Consider the following 22855-nt stretch of genomic DNA (forward strand, 5'->3'; position numbering starts at 1 on the left):
ATAATCTCCCTCTCACACACATTTGTAGCTGTCCTGAACATCTGCAATGCTGCCTTCTGGTAGCTCAACCCCCTCGGTCCTGATCATCTTCCCCCTCTTCGATACCATCCGACCACACTTATCTAGTCGGAATGACATTCCGATGTTGTTGCTGTAGATCCTGGTGAGGTGGATCAGTGAGTTGATGTCTCGCTCATTCCTGGCATACAGCTTGATGTCATCCATGTAGAGGAGGTGACTGATGGTTGTTCCACTTCGGAACCGGTACCCGTAGCCACTCTTTGAGATGATCTGGCTGAGGGGGTTCAGGCCTATGCAGAACAGCATCGGGGATAGTGCATCACCTTGGTATATGCCGCACTTGATGGTAACTTGTGCAATTGGCTTTGAGTTGGCCTCCATTTTCCACAGCCCCATTGAGTACTTGATGAAGGCTCTTAGTGTCCTGTTGATGTTGTACATTTCCAAGCATTCCAGTATTCATGTGTGTGGCATTGAGTCATAGGCCTTCTTATAGTCAATCCAGGCGGTGCACAGGTTGGTCTGCCTGGTCTTGCAGTCTTGGGTGACTGCTCTATCGACCAGTAGCTGGTGCTTGGCTCCCCTGTTATTACTACCAATTCCTTTCTGGGCCCTACTCATGTATTAGGCTATGTGCCTATTCATCTTAGCCGCTATGATGCCTGACAGGAGCTTCCATGTTGTACAGAGGCAGGTTATTGGCCGGTAGTTGGATGGGATCGTGCCCTTCTGGGGGTCCTTCATGATCAGGACTGTCCGCCCTTGGGTTAACCACTCTGGGTTCGTCCCATCTATCAGCAGCTGGTTCATTTGTGCTGCCAGGCGTTCATGGAGTGCAGTCAGTTTCTTTAGCCAGTAGGTGTGGATCATGTCCGGGCCTGGTGCTGTCCAGCTCTTCATACCTGACACTCGTCCTTGGATGTCTGCCATTGTAATAGTTACTGGATCTTGTTCTGGGAGATTGCTGTGGTCTGCTCTTAGATCCACTAGCCACTGAGAATTGGTGTTATGTGATGCCTCCTTCTCCCATATGCTCTTCCAGTATTGTTCAGTCTCAGCTCTGGGAGGATCTGTTCTTGTGTTATTACCTTGCCACTGAGAGTACACTTTGGATGGTTCGGTGGAGAGCATCCTATTTATTCTCTTGGCTTCTGCTTCTCCTGTGTATCTCTTCAGGCGGGTAGCCAGAGCTGTGAGCCTTTGCTTGGCAGTCTCCAGTGTCTCAGGTATAGACAGCTTGTTGTACTTCCTGGGTGTCCCTTTCGTCCCCACACCTTTCTGTAGCTCTGAGAGTTGACTAACTTCTCTCCGTGTTGCCTTGATCTTGGCCTCCAGCCTCCTTCTCCATGGAGGGTAATGTTCTTTGTGGCTCATGGTGTTCATCTTGTAGCCAAGCGTCTCTAGGATCACTGTTGCTGTGGTGTATATCAGCTGATTGGTCTCAGTTACGGTCTGGGTAGGGATAGTACGTAGCACTGCATTCACATCCTCTAGCAGACTTTCAGAGTGTACTTTGTCACTTAGCCTTGGTAATCGACTACGGAGGTGCTTGGTGTCCAGCTTAGTTATGATAGTCATTCTTAGATCAGTTGCCCTTGTGTTAAGGTCATAAGGGCTTGTTGGGCCTTGGTACCCAATCTCGGAGTGTGGGGAGGATGATGATATCTCCCCTCTGACCTGTCATCCTGGCTCCCCCTTGCCGTAGCATGTTCGTTGTACCTCATCAATCTCTAGTTGTGATAGCAGTTTGGGTTTCGAAGCATCCATATATCCCACAACCTCTGCATGTATATATACATATATATATATATATATATATATATATATATATACGTTTGCATATGTAGCCTTCCGTCATTAGGCAAGATAAAGATTTGTCCTCCTGCTTTCCTTTCCTTCTCTTATCATCTTCATCCCTGTGTTCCTCCGGTGTCATTGTGACTCTGTTTCGCCTCCTCTGAAGTGAAAGGAAGGAAAGGAGAGGAGAGGAGAGGAGAGGAGAGGAGAGGAGGGAGAAGGGATGTGATTGCAGGGGAGAGAAAGATTGTGACAGAGAGACAGAGAAATGGGAGGAAAGGAAAGGAAGGAGGGATCAGTGGGAAGAAGGGGGATCACATGACTCGCTGGGTGCTTGAAGGCTAAAAATAAATGTTGGTCATTCTCTCACTCTCTGTGTTGCTACCTCTCTCTCTCTCTCGCACATACACACACACACACACACACACACACACATACACACACACACACACACACACACACACAGTGTTGAAAATATTCCATCTTTTGAAAGGAGCCAGGTTTTTGGTTTCATTCAAAACTCATCTGTCTCGCCAACCGGACTCTGGGTGGGAGGAAAACACATGAGGCTGAACCTGAAACTGTAACAAGGGTGTTTATGTGCATCTATCTTTGTATATGACTGAATGTGTGTGATTAAGATATTCCAAGAACTGATGTATAGGTTGAACAATGGGAGAGGGAAAATATCTGATTGCAGCTTTTCTGACCATTTTGAATATGATTAAAATAGTGATTATTTTCTGTAAATTAAACCCAAAGCATTTATAATTGCATTTATAATTGTTATACATGCAACATCTTCCTCAAACATAATTACCAACTCATCATGTTCCTACATGAAAATAATCAGATAAACCATTCAGTTGCGTCATGATGCTGACACCTGTCCTGTCTTTTTCCTTTTCAAACCAATTAGCCAGACAAAAGCAAACTTCTAAGTTTCTCCAAAGACAGATTTTAGGTATTTAGCTTCCATTCAGCAATATATTACAATATTAGAGCTTAACAAAAAATTATTTACTTAAGGTCCACTTACAAGATTTCTTCCAGAGCTTTCAGCCTCATCTTGTGGCTTTCATCAGTGGATGGAGTTTACACATTGTCAAGAACTTTAGTTACCAGGTACTTCACTTCTAGGGTCACGTGATGACTGAGCTAAACTATCTCCGTGACAAGTTAACTGTCTCCATGAAAATAGCTGATGAAGGCCACAAGATGTGGCTGAATCTCGAAGAAAGAAAGAAATCCTGTTTTTGTGAAACTGCTATTTCCAAGGGTAAAATCTTGAAAAACAATGTTAAAGCTGGATTAATGACAACTGAAACTAACAGCACTACTGTAGCTGCTTAAACTAATGTTATTGCCTCACAGACTGACAGGACAAGCTACATAACAGCATTTAATCAATGATATGATGAGTTTACCGAGATTCATAATAGGGGTGCAACTAACAATTATTTTCTTGATTAATCATTTGATCAATAAATCGTCAAAAAATGTGAAAAAAGCTAATCAAATTATCACAGAGCACAAGATGACATCATCAAATGTCTTATTTTGTCCAACCACCATTCCAAAACCCCCAAATATTAAATTTACATTAATTTATGACCAAGAAAAGCAACATATTTTCACATTTGAGAGCCTTGAACCAGCGAATGTTTGGCATTTTTGCTTGAAAAATTGGAAAAGGAACTTGGAAAATGATTATTCAATCAACATAGTTGCCTATCTGCCCAATAGGTCATTCTCTGGTCATCAACTAACCGATTAATTGACTTATCATCACAGCTCTAATACATAACCTGCCAGTAATTTATGCTTGACAATTAGCTAACTGCAGTACCTGTCTGAAAATGATGCTGTATTGTTCCCAGAGAGGTAGACTCACTACTCTGTTGGTCTGTTCAAAAATCACGAAGACACAGTTCATTCTACATTTTCAAACATTAAAATGATATAGATTGGTGTTTTGTTGTCAACAAAACCAACATTGTATTTTTTGATAAATAGAGAGACAGCACACTAACCAGACATTTGTAATTCATTAGCTGTTCAAATTTTCAGTGACAGTTTCAGCTGGCAAAATCTGAATAAAACTTTCACATCTTAAATCTTTGTTAATAATGTAAGCTATAATCAAAATTGCAGCCTTTGCATTTCGAAAATGTCAGGATTTCGATATAAAAACGATTGATTGTTCAGCCCGGAAATAACCTACAGTATGACTAACAAGGGTAATGGACTCTGCAGAAAGCAAGGGCATTCTTAATTACAGAGTAGTGCATCTCCTTCTATCTTTACCTCCCCCCTTTCTCTCTCTTTTATCTCCGCCTATTGTATGTCCTTTTCAACCTCTGTTTTTTTCGATCTGTTTAATTTAGTCTTTCCCCCTAACAATCCTCTCCTACGCTGTCCTCCCTCGTCCACCTCCTCCTTCCTCACCCCTTCTCTGGCTCCCTGGCAGTATGTCGTCACTCTAGCCTGTGTGTTATATAGTTACTTGTTCAATTGTCTATGTATGTGTGTTGTATTGTTTTTCCAGCAGCACTACATAAAGCTTGGATGTTGTGTATGAACACTGAAAGAGGCATTAAAGTGAAATAAGTGGCAAAACACCAATGCATTTCTGTTTTGTCGATGGATGGATGGAAATAGATATATTTCCAGCACTGAAGCAACAAAGCTCAATTTTAGAAAAATGTTAAAAAAATTACAACAGAAACGGTGAGGTGAAAGTCAGATTTGGTGGTCAGAACCTCAGAATGAAAGAGCTTCTTTACAGACTTCCCACTTTGGCACTTCTAAACACCTGAAGCCGAAGGAGGTAAAAGACACAAATTTCTCTGACAGCAGTAAATAAGAAAAAGAATAAGAAATACTTTATTAATCCCAAGGGAAATTTAAGTGTCACAACAGCACTGTCCAGCACACATCACACACAACAATCGAATAAAATAAAATAAATACTTAAATAGTAAAATAGAAAAGGTTGTTATTATACATTGTGCAGTAATTATATATATAGTATATAATAAAATGAGAGTAGTTAGATAGATAAACAGTTATTATCCATCCATTGTGAAATGATAATATAATATAATATAATATAATATAATATAATATAATATAATATAATATAATATAATATAATATAATATAATATAATATAATATAATATAATATAATATAATATAATATAATATAATATAATATATAGTCTCAGCAGACCAAGAATGCAGTGCAGCTGTAACATTTTGCTCTTATTACTTCAATGCTTTTTCTTTCCACAGAGCAAAAAAACTAGATGAAAAGTTAGGAACTTTTACTGGACGGCATTGTGGGTGGATGCAGGAAGAATTTAGCTCAAGTAGATGTAGAAAATGTGAAATTTTCCTTTAAGTATCAAGAGCAACAATGGTATATTTTTTAATGGCTGGCTCATATCTGTTCATATCATATATGTTCAAAGTTTGCACACTTTAATGTGCATACAGTGCTCTCAAACAGGTAGTCTTCTTAAGCTGTGTATTTGCTGTCCTTATTGGTAAGGCTGGTTGCTAGTGCCAGCTCTTCTGGTAACCACGGACATACATGGTTAGTGATCTATGATTTTTTTCTTATTCATTAAGTAAAGGACATTTTTAGACAATACCCATGCTTTTATTTTTGCTGTTGCCTGTTTAAACAGTAGAAATGTTGTGCAAAAAGACTTTTGAATATGGGTACAGTATTTTAGTACCTTGGTGCTACCGATGCTCTTCAGCTGCACCACACAGCTCTTACATCATTGATGTAATCATCATCATAATCATCATAAAGAATGTACATTAGGGCTTTATTGCTGCTTTTAAGTCTGTATTTGTGAGTATAAAAGTGAATTTTAATTTGTGTCTGTTTCTTATTATTGGTGAGTGTCTCCTTGCCAGGATGTCTGGACACCACTACTCTCAGATTAAACCACTTTAACATATTAGTCTAATGTGTGCGTGCCTGCATTACGCTGGATAAGATAAGGTAGACATTACCGTACGTTATAAGACTCCCAGCAATGCCCTGGGGGCAGTTTTATCTCTGACACCAGCCACCTTTTGTTTCAACCCTGAAGTGAAAGCAAGGGAGTTATCAGTCTCATATTTCTTCCTCTATTGGGAACCAGCGGAGGGTGATGGTGTCTCATCGTCCTGGACGGTTTCATTAGACCTACGGGTTCTGTGGGGGGTAGCATGGAACAATACAGAGGAGGACTACTTAGCTGCTGGCCGCAGAGGATGTTATATTCACCCCACTACATCTTTTTAATTAAAACTCTTAATTAAATTGGAGCAGAGCAATTTCAGTGCCCTGTTGTGGTGTGTGTGGTGAGTGGATTTGTGTGTGCATTAGGGTTAGGACTTCAGCTAAGGTTTATGTTTATTATCGATTAGTTTATTGATTGTTTAAATGGATTAATCGAATAATGCCCATCACAATTTAAATTATCAATTTAGGAGAGACAGATTGACACATGACCACTATTGCATCAGACACTTAGCTGACTCACAGGGCACTGTAGCCAGAGAATGGTACAAAGCTAACCTTAGCTAGTGTTGGTTCTCCTTTGCTCAGGACATGATAGAGTAATTTGTCACGTATGGTCATTTTCAATTCAACTCACTTCAAAAATGTTTTGGTATTGGCTACCCCGATGACTGTATTGTCTTGTATTATATTCCTGGTGGAAAAGAGCAGGTCAGCCAGTGTTCAGCTTTTTATGCCTGCTGCGGCAACTGCTACCCCTGTCAAGAAACGAACATAGACTGTAAAAAATAGCCACTGTGACGTCACCCATTTTTTTGATTTTTGGAGCCAGAAGTGACCATATTTGGACAAGAGGGTGAAGCTGACCTTAACACTAGCTGCAATCTTGGTTAGCATAGTGCATTTACAGTCTGTGGTTTACTGTGATAATGCTAGTGCTAATGCTAATTTTCCATAGCAAAAAACAGGCTTAAAACTATTAACATAAACTGAACATCTGACACCTTAGAGTATAACCAAATGCTGAGCAAGATTTTTTTAGACGACCAAAATGGTACAATTAACTTTCATGAACTGAAAACACTGAAATAGCGAAGGCTACGGCTACGCCTACGCCTATACTGTGAATCTGGGGTTACGCCATGGTTACGTTACCTAATCAGTGTTGTCACCGTGGTAGCGACTTGTCTGTGACAGCACCCACCTGTAACTCAAAGCGGCCATGCCCTTAATTATGTATAACTTTAAGCCTTAATGAAATTAAAAAAAGGTGAGTTATATAAAAATTCACCCCCAGTACAGTTGTCATGAACAGTGAAATTAGCTGTAGAGACCAAAACCAGGCTGTCAACATGTTTATTTCTGCTGTAAAGTTGGGCATTTTAACATGGGGATCTGTGGCAAACGGTTAGCCCCCAGTCTGAAAAGTGAAGCCAATGCGGAAGTACCTGAAACCTGCGTTCTTTCTAATGGCTAGCAGGGGGTGACTCCACTGGTTGCAAAAAGAAGTCCAATTGTATAGAAGTCTATGAGAAAATGACCGTACTTCTCACTTGATTTATTATCCCAGTAAACACTTTCCTAATGAGTATATGGTCTCAAACACTAGTTTCAAATCTTCTTCAATATAACATGATGTTCATTTTGTAAATTATGGTCCAATTTAGAGTAAAATAGACGATGAAGCAGCGTATGCTTCAGGTCGTGGCTACATTGTGATTGACAAGTCGCTACCATGGCGACAACATTGATTACATAACGTAACCATGGCGCAACCCCAGATTCACAGAGTACAGTTGTAGCTACCACTACTTCAAAGTGTTTTTTCAGTTCATGGAAGTTAATTGTAACATTTTAGTCACCTAAAAAAGACCCCCTAAGGAGTCAGTTGTTCAGTTGTTCCTTTAAGTACATTTTGTTTTAATGGTTTTAGGCCTGTTTTCGCTGGCTAAAATTAGCATTAGCGTTATTATTATTATATATATATTTTATTATTATTATCACGATCACAGTTAACCACAGATTGTAAATGCACTGTGCTAACCAAGCTAGCAGGTAGAACTAGGGTCAGCTCCACCCTCTTGTCCAAATATGCTCACTTCTGGCTCCAAAAATCAAAGATGGCGACGGTCAAATCGCTAAACTCGAGGCTTCAAAACGGCAGTCCACAAACCAATGGGTGACATCACGGTGACCACATCCATATTTTTTTTACAGTGTATGGTCTATAGGGATTCACTGGCTTTTGGAGCCAGCTTCAAGTGGCCATTCGTGGAACTGCAGTTTTTGGCACTTCCACATTGGCTTCATTTTTCAGCCCCGGAGGTTGTCGCTTTTGAAACAACATATACCTCAAGTCTGGTTTTTGCACACAGTATGTGCATTGTTGGAAGAATCACCTGCATTAACATCATACACCAACAACAATCTGTGTAATTATTTTACAAATAATTTAATGCAGAATTCCTCTTAAAGTTTTTATTCACACTTTTCATCTGATACAGACACGATGTTTTTAACTGCTAAGTAATATCACTTCACATCATTAGTACAATACCTTGCTACATTAATACAGCAAAATTAAACATTTGTAACCTTTCCTTTGGTATTAATGCAATAACAAATGTCACCCTCTTCACATGTATGTATGTAGTTAAGTGTTCCAGTCTGTGTAAAGTCGCTCTGTAGATTACAGGTCACAATGACATTACTAGCCAGTAAATTAACCTACCATTTAACAACAAAGTCGATGGTAAAGACATTTACTGCAGGTGTACATGTCTTGGCTTGAAAAGGTAATAGCAAGCCAAGGCACATAACCATGTAGGCTGTTTCTCCAGAGAGTAGTGTGTTTTTAAAATCACACCAAATAAATAGAAAAAATTGAAATTCCATAAACATTTGATACCATTATCTGATGCAAAAAACCCATATTGCTTTATTTCTAGAGTGTGTTTTATCTTCCAGGGAAATGAGTGCTTGGCACAATGAAATACTGTATAATGTGGGTCTGATTGTGGAAAGAGGCCAGAAATCAGATGACATACATTATTTGGTCAATCAAGCAAGGACAGGATGTTAAAATGTACTCTGTTCAGTATTTGACTATACTTTCCCCTTCAGGTGTTTGTTCTGTCTCTATTTGCGTCTCTGTCTCTTGCTTGTTCCATGTCTGCCTGTGTCTTCTCTGTCTCTAAATCTGGTTGTATTAGACTTACAGGAAGTCAAACTACAGCTTTTTAAAGGCAAAGAAAACACACAAACACACACATAGAGCACTACACTATGCTGCAGTGCGGTTGCAGACGTGACACATCAGAAACTGAGTGAAAGAGAAACAAGCAGTGGCGGAGGGAGACAGAGAGGGAAATAGAGGTGGGGGTTATATGGGGTCAGCTTTTTGAAAGCAACTTTTCAGAATCACCCATTGAACTGCAAGAAAACTCTGTAAGCAAACAGGTCTCCCTGGGTCTCCAATATTTTTCTTTGCAGAATTAAGGATAGCTGCCTTCCTATCTGCAAGGTGCATAAATAAAGATTGCTGGTGTGGGAAATTTTTTAGTGAGTCAATAATTATGACAATGAATCAGTAAAGGTCAACAATGAATCAATAATGATCAACTGATATGACTGATAGTCACTGACCCATTTATTTTTATCCAGGAAGGACTATATTGAATCATTGCCAACAAATTGCAACATATTGAAGGTCATCGTATGATGTCATTTTGGGAGGAATAACTGTATCACAACCATAATTAATGGTGTATAAAATAGCTCAGTTTACAAAAGACTTGTAATTAATGGTGGAAAATACCAAGAATTGTGAAAACAAGGAATCGTCTTCAAAGATAAGATAAAAATTAGCTCCACAGAAGGAGAAGTTGAATTACGTATATAAGCAAGTGCTTTTGGGACTCTGATTCAGTGTCTGCTCCATGAACCATGGACCTTGGTTACTTTGAAAAATCACTTCCATGCACTTCCATGAATCATGAAAAGTAAAAAAAAAGAGGTGACTCAAGAGTTTGAGTAATTCTTGTGGAAAGCCAATGTTTGTGGAATATTAGGTATTTCTTAAGCAATGCAATATGAATAAAAGCATCTGAGTTGTTTTATTCAGTTATTGCAAAAATGTAGATCTTATCTCCAAGAGATAAAGACAATAAGGACATAGGACGCTCTGCTTACGTCAGGCTTGCTGTCTATTAACTAACATAGACGTAAGTGACAACTGGACTGTGTCCAGTTGTGTGTTAAATCCTACTCTGGGTGGCACAGAGGCTACATACTTGGAATGCTGATGCCCAAGAAATAGATAGTTTTAGACAAGATGGTTTATGACTTGACAAATGCAAGAGGTCAGTGCCCAGCAGACAGCAAAGCAGCTGACAGTGCTATCCCTGCACGAGTCTGTTCATTCCACATTTAAGTACATTCATATGAGCAATGTGTGTTCATCTTTTAAAATATTAAAAAGTTGCCCTTTTGAATGTGCTGCATCTAGTATATCACAATAACTCACAAACACAGAAACTTCTGACACAGATTTGCCATAAACAAACTAAACCATCACTAAAAGACTAGAAGCCTCTTGTGGTTGCTGCACTGCATCTTGCACTGTATTTCATCAAGATCTGTTTGATTTTTTTACGACACAAAGAAATATAGTGTTATAATATTTTTGGCAAGAAAAAGGGAGAGTTTTTTTTCTTTTTTTCAGTTTTTTCACAGTAGCAGATTAACAATTTAACAACCAACATGTTTAACTCAAGAAAACCCTTGAGTGAAAGAAATAAAGTTTATATTTGCAGCATAAGGCAACTGGTTATATTGGAAATGTGGTCTTAATCACAAACTGTCATGGTCTTACTGAATATATGAATATAAATTCATTCACTGCTAGACAGAGTAACATACATACAGACAGACACTCAGACAGGCAGCTTAGATCAAGCTTGAAAGCTTCAGACCATTCTGAATAATAACAGCTGACTGGGGGAGCTTCAAAATTGTCTGCACAATTACATTGGCTTCACATTATGTAGAAATGCTGCTGTCACTTTTAACCACACAAGCAAAAAGTCTCTCACTAGTGTCTGTGGTAGTAAGGCTCAAGCTTGCACACCCACACACACAGATAAAGTATTGTAAAGCATTTTTGTCAGCCAGTCATAACTCATTGTGGTCAGTCTGAGACTTTTTGAGAGTCAGGCAGATTTCATAGTTGACTGCAGCAGAAGTTTGTCCAGTAGAAAGGTGTAAATGTGATTTTCTCCTCCATTAAAAAAGCTCTCTCAGGCTAACATTCAGACAATTAAACCTCCGCTCATGCCTAGCGACACATTATTGACTTGTATGTCTTTGAAGTTTTTCCTTTTTGCTATGAAGCAATAAAGCTAAAACCTGAGCTAACCTCAAGCAAACTGCATTTAAAACATTCATAAAGCTATGACATCTTGTGGACTGCATCACTCTCTCGTTAAAGCTTGTATCCATAGGACTGTCGGACGCTGTCTGGTTTAATATAGTGCAATTTAAGTTTATTCACAAAAAGCCAGCCCCCTGGAAGTGTTAAGTTTCACAGCTCGGTTATATTTTCTCCTGCAAAAATCAACGGCATAGATCCTGTAGTATCACATTTTCCAAGTTTACCACAAGTTCCATTTTCCTGTCTTCCATAACTACTGTAGCATCTTTGCTGAAGTTCAAACGTCATGTCAAATACATCTTGCGACTGCAGAAGGCGATGATAAAAAGTTACTAGGGCATGCATAAAAAACTGTTTAAACACTCTGCTTTTATTTTAGGCTTGTACAGTGCATACACATCTTGGCACTCACAGTAACTGTTGCAGTACAGGATCGTAGTTCTGTAGAGTTTGATAGTTGTGTGTGAACTCTGTCGGCCATTTGCATGCAAGGCTGGTTCCACTGCAGAGGAGAGGAGAGGCCTGACGCTCTGATTGGTGCAGGAGTTGCTAGACAACAGATGTCCAGCCGGCTTGGAGGTGGAGTACCTGTGGAGGAGGGAGAGAGAGAGAGGGAGAGAGAGAGAGAGAAGAAAAGTGGGGGTGGAAAATGATGGGAAGGGAGTGCGGGAGTGTTATGAACGACATTTATAATGTGCAGAGATAGTACAGTGACAAACCAACAAGTACCTTTAAATCCGTGGTGATTTATACTATTTGATTATATTACATTATGCCTGAGGTCCTGAGGTCTAAAACAGCAAAAATAATTTCATTGTAATAACATTGTATTCAAATATTTTTTCTGCTTCAGTATTTACTAAACAGCATCTATGTTGTATGTGTTATCAGTACATACAGTACTGTTTGCCTCATTATCCACGTTTTTTTTTTTACTGCAATTTGACACAATTGAAGGTTTTCAAATATGTGACAGATAGGTGTTCTAAAAGTAGAAAGAACAGAAAATGGTTGATGATGATGGTAATTATAATATGTTACAGTATATATTATAAAGCTACTACTTTCAGTCTAAATTGCATGCTTTTAAATTCTGCCTATGATGTACTGTCTTGAGTTTTTTCAGTTGGTACTGTAGCTAACAATCTAACGTTCCTTTAGCTTAAAGCCCCAATCTATGATTGGTGCACAGTACCAAATGATGACATTTAATAATGAACATGTCAACTACACAGGCCACAGCTGAAATGTAACCAAGTGGACAAGTGGGCCAAACCAATTAAAAACTGGGGCTCAGTGTTTTCTACAGGTTTGTTTTATTTCTTTTTTATTGTGATCAGCGTCTGTGTAGAGAATTTGTGACATCCAAATATTTAGAGTTAGCTGCAAAACATGTTTTTTCCAGACTGCTATAGTATATACACCATTCATCCTAATCATTCCACACTTTCAATTACATTTATAAATGGACTATTAAAAGAAGCACAATCTAAAAATTCAAATAGGCTGAGGCTTAAATATCAAAATGTGGAACAGTCTAATTTCAGCAGAGTACTATATGCTTTCTAGTTATTTGTCTGCTGTAAAATGATGATGAATTACAAAGTTGAGTTTTAAATGAATACAGGGTTACTGATTATATAAATGAGATAGCAAAACATTCCTACTTTCTGGTATTTCTGTTAAAATGAACTATTTTGTATATAAAATGTATGTAAAAATCAGTTTTTCACCTTTTGTTTGGTGAGCCAAAGAAAATGGACACATAACAAAACCACTGTAGGACCGAAGGAGCACACAACATGATGCTGTTAGACTAAAATAAAGATACCAAAACCAAAAACCTGAAAGTGCCATAAAATGAAAGTGCTAGATTATGAAAACTATCACACAGAGTAAATAAAATGCATTTTTTAACATATTGAAGGAAAGACAGAGTTTGTGAGTTGGTCTGAGAGACATGCAAAAGTATTATGTATCATGCAGTTACTGTACATGGCAAGACTGAGGCACAGATGGAAAAATTAGTGACCTATCTCAGAGGGTCCTGCTCATCATGAAATAATGGCTGAGCTGCGCTTGTTTCTGGTTCTGCCTGTCAGGATGCCTGTCTGCCTTTCTGCTGTTGTGCTTGTCTCCAAAGCTGGCAGAACACCTCAAACAAAATCGAAACTGGCATGTTCTCACAGGCAATATGGCAATCTTGCTACCACACAAAAGCATCCCCCTGTCAGATATTTTTCAAAAATTTCACACAGTCCTCTTCACCAACCCTTCAGTTGGTTAATAGTATCATGTGATTAGTTGTGCTCATTACATGTGGCCCTGGGAAACGTGTTCAGTTTCTTGACAGTTTTCTTTCCATCTCAGGTAGACGTTTCAAGTTCAGCATTTATACAAACCTGTAATTATATGTCAGGGTCTAAATCAAGGCATCACCTGAACAGGTTGTGGCTGTTTGCTCTTTTAATTTGATGGATTTATACTTGGATGGAAGCATGAGAGAATAATTTTAATGAATGTGAACAATTGCTTTGGAAGATCATCAAACTGGTTGGCACACATTCACCTCCTCTTCCGTGGTTTAGGGAGTGAACATACCTTGGTATAACTTACTGTACTAGGGCAGGCTTTAAATCAACTTTTTCTTCTTCTATATTTCTAGTTTTAACTGTACTGCAGCCACAGCTTGTGTTATATTTGTTTCTTATTTCACTGTTTCACTGTTTTTTCTGGCTTCATTTCTTTCTCTTCAGTCTGTCAGTTACAGTGAGTGTACTGGCATTTTTACCCAGCCTTTGAGAACACCTTTGAGTTCTACTTAATTTAAACTGGATCCCCAAGTTTGTCTGTGTGTCTGCCTGTCGCTTCCTATAGATGCACTACACAAGCATAAACAGATACCTGTGCCTATAATGGGAACAAGCTGCCTGGTGTTCTCTGTTGGTCTTGCTTCTGAGCTGAACTGAGTCCACAGTTTCCATAGCATCCAGAAGAGCAGAGGAAGGAGACAAGGTTGAGAGTGAAAAGTAGGCGTCCTATTTTATTTGGAAAAAAAGTAGAACCCATTGCTCTTCTTCCTCTCCCTCTCTTTCTCTCTTTCTCTTCCTCTTTGTGTCCCCAGGCAAAGCTGAAATGGGTCGCCTCAACACTGTACTGCATTACTCATTCTAACGACCGCTTCTTTGACTCATTTGTTCTGAATCAGAGTCACTGGACTTTGGTCTCTTCTGACAGAAAGATTTTAAAGTAACTTATTTCACTAAGGCAGATAAAATGATTCTGGTCTCACAAGATGCCCTCAGAGGCCTCTTGGATCACATGTCATCTAAGCCTCTCTGTGGTCACATGGCAGAAGTACAGTAACCGCAAATGCCAGCTGTCCTTACTGTTTGTCTGTGGAGACTATGTTGTGTTCAGTTTGTGAAATTTGGTGATTTACTATAAGCCAGCAGGAGAGTAGGGAGCAGGTTGAGGAGAGCCTGAAGAGGTGGAGATATGTACTGGAGAGAAGAGGAATGAAAGTCAGTAGGAGCAAAACAGAATACATGTGCATGAATGCAAGGGAGGACAGCAGAACGATGAGGAGGTGGTGAAGATGGATGAGTTTAAATACTAGGGGTCAACTGTTCAAAGTAGTCTGAGTGTGGGAGAGAGGTGAAGAAGAGAGTATGGCAGGACGGAGTGGGTAGAGAAGAATTCCAGGAGTGATCTGTGACAGAAGGGTGAAAGAGAAGGTTCACAGGAGGATCGTTAGACCAGCTGTGTTGTATGGTTTGGAGGAGGTGTCGCACCCTAGCAGGAACAGTTGAAAGAAGAAGAAGACTATTGGTCATCATGCACGATATGTAACATGATTAACAACTGCCTCTTTAGAGTCATCTCTGATATTTATCATTTTCAGTATCTAAGTAAACTTCCCACATTTAAAGTGAGTACCCAATGCTCACTGCCACTCCAGCATGATGTATATAATCATATATTGAAAGAGCGGTATAGTTTCTTGTAATATAAATTCTATTCACACAAACAGTTTATAAATAACCAGATGTGAAAGTCTGGTTTTGGCTGATTCTGTGAATTAAATATTAACAGAAGTAACTTTATCACATTGATGCAGAAATCCTCCAGGCTCCAAAACTAAGCATCACATTAACATAAAGCAGAAATGATTTAGTCAATTAATTGAAAATGGATTAATTGACTGACAGACAAATAATTTTATTTTGATAATTGATTAATGGTTTAAGTAATTTTTTAAACAGAAGTACCTAATTTTCTCTATGTCCAGCTTCTGGTTTGCTGCTTTTTTGTCTTTCTCGATAATAATAATGAATATTTTCAGGTTTTGTGGTGTTAGCCAGAATTTTTTTTTTAATATTTTTCAGTAAAATGTTTCACCTAATGATTAAATTGAGAAAAAGCAGCTCTAGCCTATTGCGACCTGACATAGCTACTTATAATATATATATATATAAGATATATAAAAACCCGACTATTAAAAATGTCCATCTTCTCATTAAGTGCTGGGTAACTATTTAATATTATGGTTTACTGACTTTCAGTGGTGTCATATAGTGATGATATAATTGTACTGTATTGTAATCAAACTAAAAAAAAGTTACTGAAAGTTTTATTTTCCCGTGTGAAGAGATTAGCTTAATGTAACAGTGTAATGCAGTTCATTATACTAAATGTGAAATTATGTTTTAAGATGATACATGATTTTGCGTACATTTGAAATATCATAATTATATATCAGTTGTAGTGGAAAAATATTGTTAAGATTGTGATAATGATTTCAACTGTATCATCCTGCCCGACTCTCACGGTGTACCATATATTATCATGTCCCCCAATCCCAGACTTTTGTAATAAAGAAATATTAAATGTAAAAAAGCCTCATGATCTTTACATTTAACATGGGTTAAGCTTTCGAATAAGTGAAATTTGATTTGTTTCCTTGTGAATTTATTTTGCCTTCAGGGCAGCAAAAGAAACCTCTAAGCACATAGCAGGAACTCATATTGAGCCTTGACACAGGAGGTTAATATGAATCTAAATTGACAGCTCACTGTATTTGTTGTTCACTGTTGCCTGTCTGTTTGTGGCACATAAGCAAGAGCATATCAGGTCACATTATTTTTGTCAAGCATTTCAGTTCTGATAAGGAAAAGAACTGGGCTCACACAAAGCCAACACACACACAATACATGCACAAACTCACACATGCAGAAACACACACTAACGCCAACAGCAAACACTGCCCTGTTTCCTCCACTGAGTTGAAAAACTAACTTGCAGCCAACTTCATGTTAGATGATTCAGAAAGCCAATCATAGCAGGGAATAATGAAGAGCATTAAAAATAAAATACCTCTCTGTGTTTGTGCCTCCTCTGTTTTTCTTTCAGATCATCAAAAGCTGGAGAGAGAGGCGAGGATTTGCCGTTTACTGAAGCACCCCAACATCGGTGAGCTGCAATCCTCAATCTCAAAACATTCACACACAAGCACACACGCATACAAAATGAAAACACACAGATTTTTTTCAGGTCTCTGGTGATTCGAGCTATGGCTATTCATCTTCTAGACACAGTTATGAGAGAAAGATAGAGAGAGAGAGAAAAATCAAGTGTGTGTATGTGTGTGTACACAGGTATCTAATGATGATGTATCTGTTTGCTCTCCCAGCTGAGTCATCAAAAAGACGAGAAGCCCTACACCCGCTTTCTAAACCACTGACCCTTTACACTCTTTCCTCCTCATTATACCTCTGATAGAACCTGTCTCTCCTCTTTTGTTCTTTTCACACTCATCCACACATGCCCTTTCTTTTCTTCGCTGTCATTATTTCACCTTTCTCAAACCAGTTCTGCACCACTGCTGCTGTTCCAGTCAGTTTCCCTGATAACTCTGCTCTCATGAAGTTTGGCAACAACTATGTCTTTCGACATTTCGCTTGCCAGTCTTGGGAACTTTCAAGACCATGCTTAGTAGAAAAAAGGACTGATTTTGTGATTTTGGAGGTACTACAATGGAATGATATAGGCCACAATGTATTCTTTAATTAATTATATCAAAACTTTTAAGCACAGAAGCTACAAATTATTTTTATCTACAATCTACAACTGGCAGTGACATAACTCTGTGTAAAACCACATATTTAATTTTTTACACTTTTAAACACTGGTTTTTGTGATAATTAAACAAACAAGATACAATGTGTTGATCATCAGATATTTCCCTCAGAAGTTTATTAATGACCAAAAGCAGAGCTAAAGACTTACATGATGCTCCCAAGTGGCCAAAAAATCAGTTCATGCGGGTTTAAAAAAAATGTCAGCTCACTATCTTTAAATCCAAAACAAGGTCAGAGATTAACAATCAGCATTAACATGTACAAATCATTTACTATTTCCCTGACCTCAATGCAACAGTGTGTGAATGCAGATTTGTTACTCAGGTTATCAACACGTTTTGCTTGTTTAAATAACTTGAGGCATCAAGCGCATTCCAGAAAGAAAACATGCATAGCTCATAATTGTGGCTTTTGTATAGTGAGCTATACTCTATAATTTGAATTTGATTATAGGGCTCATTTGAGTCATAGTTGTTCTCACAGGTTTTCTCTAATCACAGTGATTGTGGGCACGGCAACTGTGCTAAGAAACTTTTCAGAATGCAAGCACACTTAATAACAGCGTGAATCATCACATTAAGTGGAAGTAGAATATATTATGCATTGAAAACCCATTTTACTACTTGATTGTTCTTCACACTCCTGTATACGTTGCATATTACCACTGTATCTCTGACACATCTGATTACTGAAAACCAAACTCTGAGGCTCAGCAACAGAAAGAAGGATGCAAATAACAAGTATTGACTTTGGTATTGGAGTATTGACTGCTTTCTCTTTTCCTTTTCTGTCCTGTGTTTGTGTTTGGCGTGTTTGTTAAATCTCCTCTACAGTACGGCTCCATGACAGCATATCAGAAGAGGGTTTCCACTATTTGGTGTTTGATCTGTGAGTAACAGACTCACCCACACACATGCCCACACACAAGGGTGTGTTTGTAGAAAGTCCTTGGGTAGATCTGTGCCCATACAAACCTTATGAGGAAAGTCACACACACAATCACACACACACCCCCAAAATCCGAGAAAAGAAACATACAACATGCAGAAAAACATGTAGAAAAGGGATATTTTCATCTGCTTTGCCTGCAGTGTCCCATCCACGGCCAGCATGTTTTACACAACCACAGTGTGCTGATCAAGCAAATAACATGAAAGCTGTCTGTATGTAGCCTAACCGTTTATCTGAGTTTGTCATGCATCTTAATATTTGCCAAATTCTTCTAAACTTATCTGCTGGCTGAGACAAACCAGTCCCTCCTCTCTCTGCCAGCGGTATCTGCAGGCAGAAAATCACATTGGTACCAGAGGGAGGGGGACAGAGGACAGGATGAAAGACTGCCTGCGCAGAGAGCAGCTGCACACATGCCCCTTGAATTGGGTTGTGGGTTGCCAGGTTGCGGTGACCAATGGGTTAAAATTTTATGTAGTGTGTGGATTGTGTGTGTTGATTGTGTTTCAAAGACAATCTGGCAACTACGAAACTTATTCGTAACAAAGTTTGAGGGCCAAAGTTTTAGGGCAAATTACTAGAGTTTCATTGGAGAAACAATAAAACAAGAGGGTGTGGTGATATGGCCTTGAAATACGTGAGAAATTTGTGAGAAATATGGGTGAAATACAGAAGAAACCCAGGAAAAATGGGAGTGTTGGCAGGTCTGACTCACACCCTCTTGCACATTCCTGCACAAAAATACATTCCCACAAACATACACATGAAAAATTAATACATAAATATATATATAAATATATATATGCAAAAACATTGCTTGTTTTAGTTTTCAATACAGAGCAACAGAAACATGTTCACTGTAATGTTGTCTCTTCACAGGGTGACAGGAGGAGAGCTGTTCGAGGACATTGTGGCCAGGGAGTACTATAGCGAGGCTGATGCCAGGTAGCGCACACACCCACCCACACACACAGATACACTGCTGAGCACAGCAGCCATTATGCATCTCTGTCTGTTACCGGAGAGAACAACTGTGTGCGCATGTTTGTGTATATTTGTGTGTTTCACATATGGTCGTCTCAGAGGTGTGATACAGCTGCCTTGTCTCTGAGGCATCTCAAAGAGTTATTTATAAAGGTGATTAACGACATATAGCCTGCTGTATTAATCATACACAGCCTACCTTACACTGCTAGCTTTATGTTGCTGCCTCCCCAGAGAGAGAGAGAAAGAGGAAGTTTTTTCTTTCATAGACATTGTATAGCTTTGGTTTATCTGTACACTAAGAGAAAAATTACTTACCTTCATGTGACTTCATGTCATCTTTCATGAAAACAGCATCATATGTAAGTGACTAATGAGAGAGACATATTACACATTGTTATGGGATTGTTTCCTCTTCTCTTCTCTTCAATTAATTTCCTTCCTTCTCTCTTTTTCTCTGCTTTTCTTCCTGTCCTTTTATTCCTTACCTCTCTGACTGTCCTTACATTTGTTCCATTACATTACTCTCCGGCCCTTAGCCACTGCATACAGCAGATCCTGGAGAGTGTCCATCACTGCCATGTTAATGGGATCGTCCACAGGGATCTGAAGGTTTGTATGACCGCAGCCCCGGCTGCAGCCCTGATTAGTCTGACTCTGTACAACAGATGGCAATGTTAAGAAAGAGCCAGTGAATCCCCACACACTCCTTCCCTTTGCATCCACACATTTTGCTTCTTTTATAATCTGCTCAATAAAATAAAACTGAAATTACTTTTTTTCAGAACTTTTTGTAGTTTTCACATTCTCTCATTCTCAATGTAGAGGCCCAAAAGCTTTGAATGGTTAATAAAGCTGATTTGAGCTTGACCTCAGCTTTGAAATTTGCAATTCTCATTTTCAGATATACTGCTATCCTATATTGTTACATTACACCCTTGTTGAGCTAGTCAATATTCTTTATTCAATACCCGTCCTGCCAATATCAAGAATAAAGATCCTCCTCTAATACTATCCTTTGTGTTTGTGTGAATGTGTGTGTGAGTGTAGCACATTGGTGACAGGAATAGGAGCAATCACGCACCAGAAACTCAGGAATGATAACCATTTGCATAATTACGTAAAAATTATGTTGGGATGTAAAAGATTTTCCAAGGTCATGAATATTCTAATGGTAGTCTGTATTCTCATAACCTCCCAAGAGCATTTTTATGTGACAGAAAGAGCGAGGATAATGCAAGAAAGCTCTCTTGAATTTGTTCAAATGGACTGTGAACATACTACTGCATCAAATAAACATGATGATTTATCAGATTTCTGATCTGTCGACTTTATTAGGGGATATAGCCTTTGCTGAGGTGATTCTGAAGTTTTCATATGCTTCATAATCAGGATGATTTATTCATCATTATGTAAATTATTATGTAGATGTGTCCAGTTGTCAGTTAGTGTCTGTGTCCTGTTGAGTCATATGTCTACCAGAAACTGAGTGCTCACAGACTGTCTGTGTTTAGAGTATCTAAATGTCAGAAAATGTATAATTCATTAGAGCACACTGTCTAACTGGCCTTAGGTTAGCAAAGACCTTTTTGCACCTGTGTCCATGTGTGTGTTTGAGAGTGTGTTTGAGAGTGTGTGTGCACGTGTGCTTGCTGGGGGCCCGCATGTATTTGTGATTGTGCTAAACTGTGTTAGTGTGCGGTATGTGTTTGTTGTTACCCATATGTGGCTGAGTCACTTGTTTTTACATCCACGTCTCCTGTTACACCACACCTCACCCCCTGTATCCTTCTCCCTGCAGTGTGCACTTTGTTCCCACTTATGGATTTTAACAGTGGATTGGTGTTACTGTGGACAAGCACATCATGTCCGCTACCAATTCACTCCTTCAGAATCCATCAGACTGAGGGAACAAGTCCACAGCTTCAGTGGTGGAAGTGTTCGTGGTCACGTAGAGATTTGGTCCCGTGCACATGTCTGTAACTCTGTCATTTTGTGTGGCAGAAAGGGACTTGCCTCAGACACTGATTTAAGAGCAGTTTAGCATCGTTGACCCCTAATAGTTTGAATTAGGATTTGGTTTGGCTAATCTGATTTTAGATCTGTGTCTGTGGGCGGCTTGTTCCCAGAGCGTGTGACCTCTCACCTCTAACCTGTTTGACTCCGCCCCCCCCAGCCTGAGAACCTTCTATTGGCCAGTAAGCTGAAGGGGGCGGCGGTCAAGTTGGCTGACTTTGGGCTGGCTATCGAGGTGCAGGGGGACCAGCAGGCATGGTTTGGTGAGTATTCACCCATCCATTTTTAAACCTGAATCAGTTGGCCAATCAAGCAACCAACCAATCATTTAGTTAGTCCAGAAACAGACTAGTCACTGAATTGCTCCCGCCTACCATTCCACATCTCCTCCCTCCCTCCATATCACTCCTCCAGGTTTTGCTGGCACCCCGGGCTACTTGTCTCCAGAGGTTCTAAGGAAAGACCCATATGGGAAACCAGTTGACATGTGGGCTTGTGGTAAATAACATTTGAGTTCTCTCACTGTTGGTATGAATTTGATGCTGGAGCAATCCTCAATCTATGGCCTCGTCTGACCTGGTCAGGTGTTAGCTTCATGTTGTTTCAAGTGTTTTGTACTGTGTTGAATGAGTGAATGTTATTTTGTTGGTGAATAATGGTTAAAGGTGATATCAGTACACAATGCTACAGTACATAGGGATTTGCTATTAACATGCTGAACTTCACATGTCACATCTTTCACTTCCAGGTGTGATTTTATACATTCTGCTGGTGGGCTACCCTCCCTTCTGGGATGAGGACCAGCACCGCCTCTACCAACAAATCAAGGCTGGGGCCTATGATGTAAGTGTGCTCATACATACGACACACACGTACACAATCACTTAGGAGAGTCTGAATGTTTTAGAGCTGCTTGCCTGGCTTAGGGATGGCAATGTTGGTTGGTCGGTCCACCACTTTGGTCCAGACTGAAATAGCTTAACAACTTATTGGATGGATTGCCAGGAAATTTAGTTTATTGTACATATATCCATGGTGCCAAGAGGCTGAATCTGTATGATCCCAAGATTTTTACTCTAGTGCCACCACCAAAGTTTTCAATTATCCTGCTAAATATTTCAACATCTACAGAATGGATTGGCACAAAATCATGGTTCCCAGAGAATGTGTCCTCATGACTTTGGTGATCCCTTAACTTTTCATCATGTCACAATTTTTATCAAAATAACACTTTACTTTCTGACCAAATACCTGCAGAGCTAATGACATTCCAATTAGCCTCAGCTGTAGGGGAGAACAGGGTAAATAGAGCCAGTGGGTATAATGAGCCACCCCCTTTATCTAGATAACCATAAGCAAAATTAATCATGTGATCACAAATTAAGAAAGTATAGTTCACATTACTCAATGTAATGTTGTAATGTCTTGGACTCAAGCACATGAAGAGAGTGGTCAGCAAAACAGAGCAAAAAAAAAAGATTTTTGTCATGCC

General features: G+C 39.2%; 1 protein-coding gene across 6 annotated transcripts in view; it reads left to right on the forward strand.

Moving 5' to 3' along the window:
- Positions 1-22855, forward strand: part of camk2d2 (calcium/calmodulin-dependent protein kinase (CaM kinase) II delta 2) — a 42834-nt gene that overhangs the window by 5843 nt on the left and 14136 nt on the right. For all 6 annotated transcript variants that reach the window (XM_042430467.1, XM_042430423.1, XM_042430430.1 and 3 more), the window contains exons 3-9: positions 16685-16744; positions 18246-18300; positions 19243-19308; positions 19887-19959; positions 21524-21626; positions 21778-21861; positions 22112-22206. In XM_042430467.1, the coding sequence (XP_042286401.1) occupies positions 16685-16744; positions 18246-18300; positions 19243-19308; positions 19887-19959; positions 21524-21626; positions 21778-21861; positions 22112-22206 (536 nt within the window). The remainder of the gene's footprint in view (positions 1-16684; positions 16745-18245; positions 18301-19242; positions 19309-19886; positions 19960-21523; positions 21627-21777; positions 21862-22111; positions 22207-22855) is intronic.

Source organism: Thunnus maccoyii, chromosome 2 (assembly GCF_910596095.1).
Source record: "Thunnus maccoyii chromosome 2, fThuMac1.1, whole genome shotgun sequence".
NCBI lineage: Eukaryota > Metazoa > Chordata > Actinopteri > Scombriformes > Scombridae > Thunnus > Thunnus maccoyii.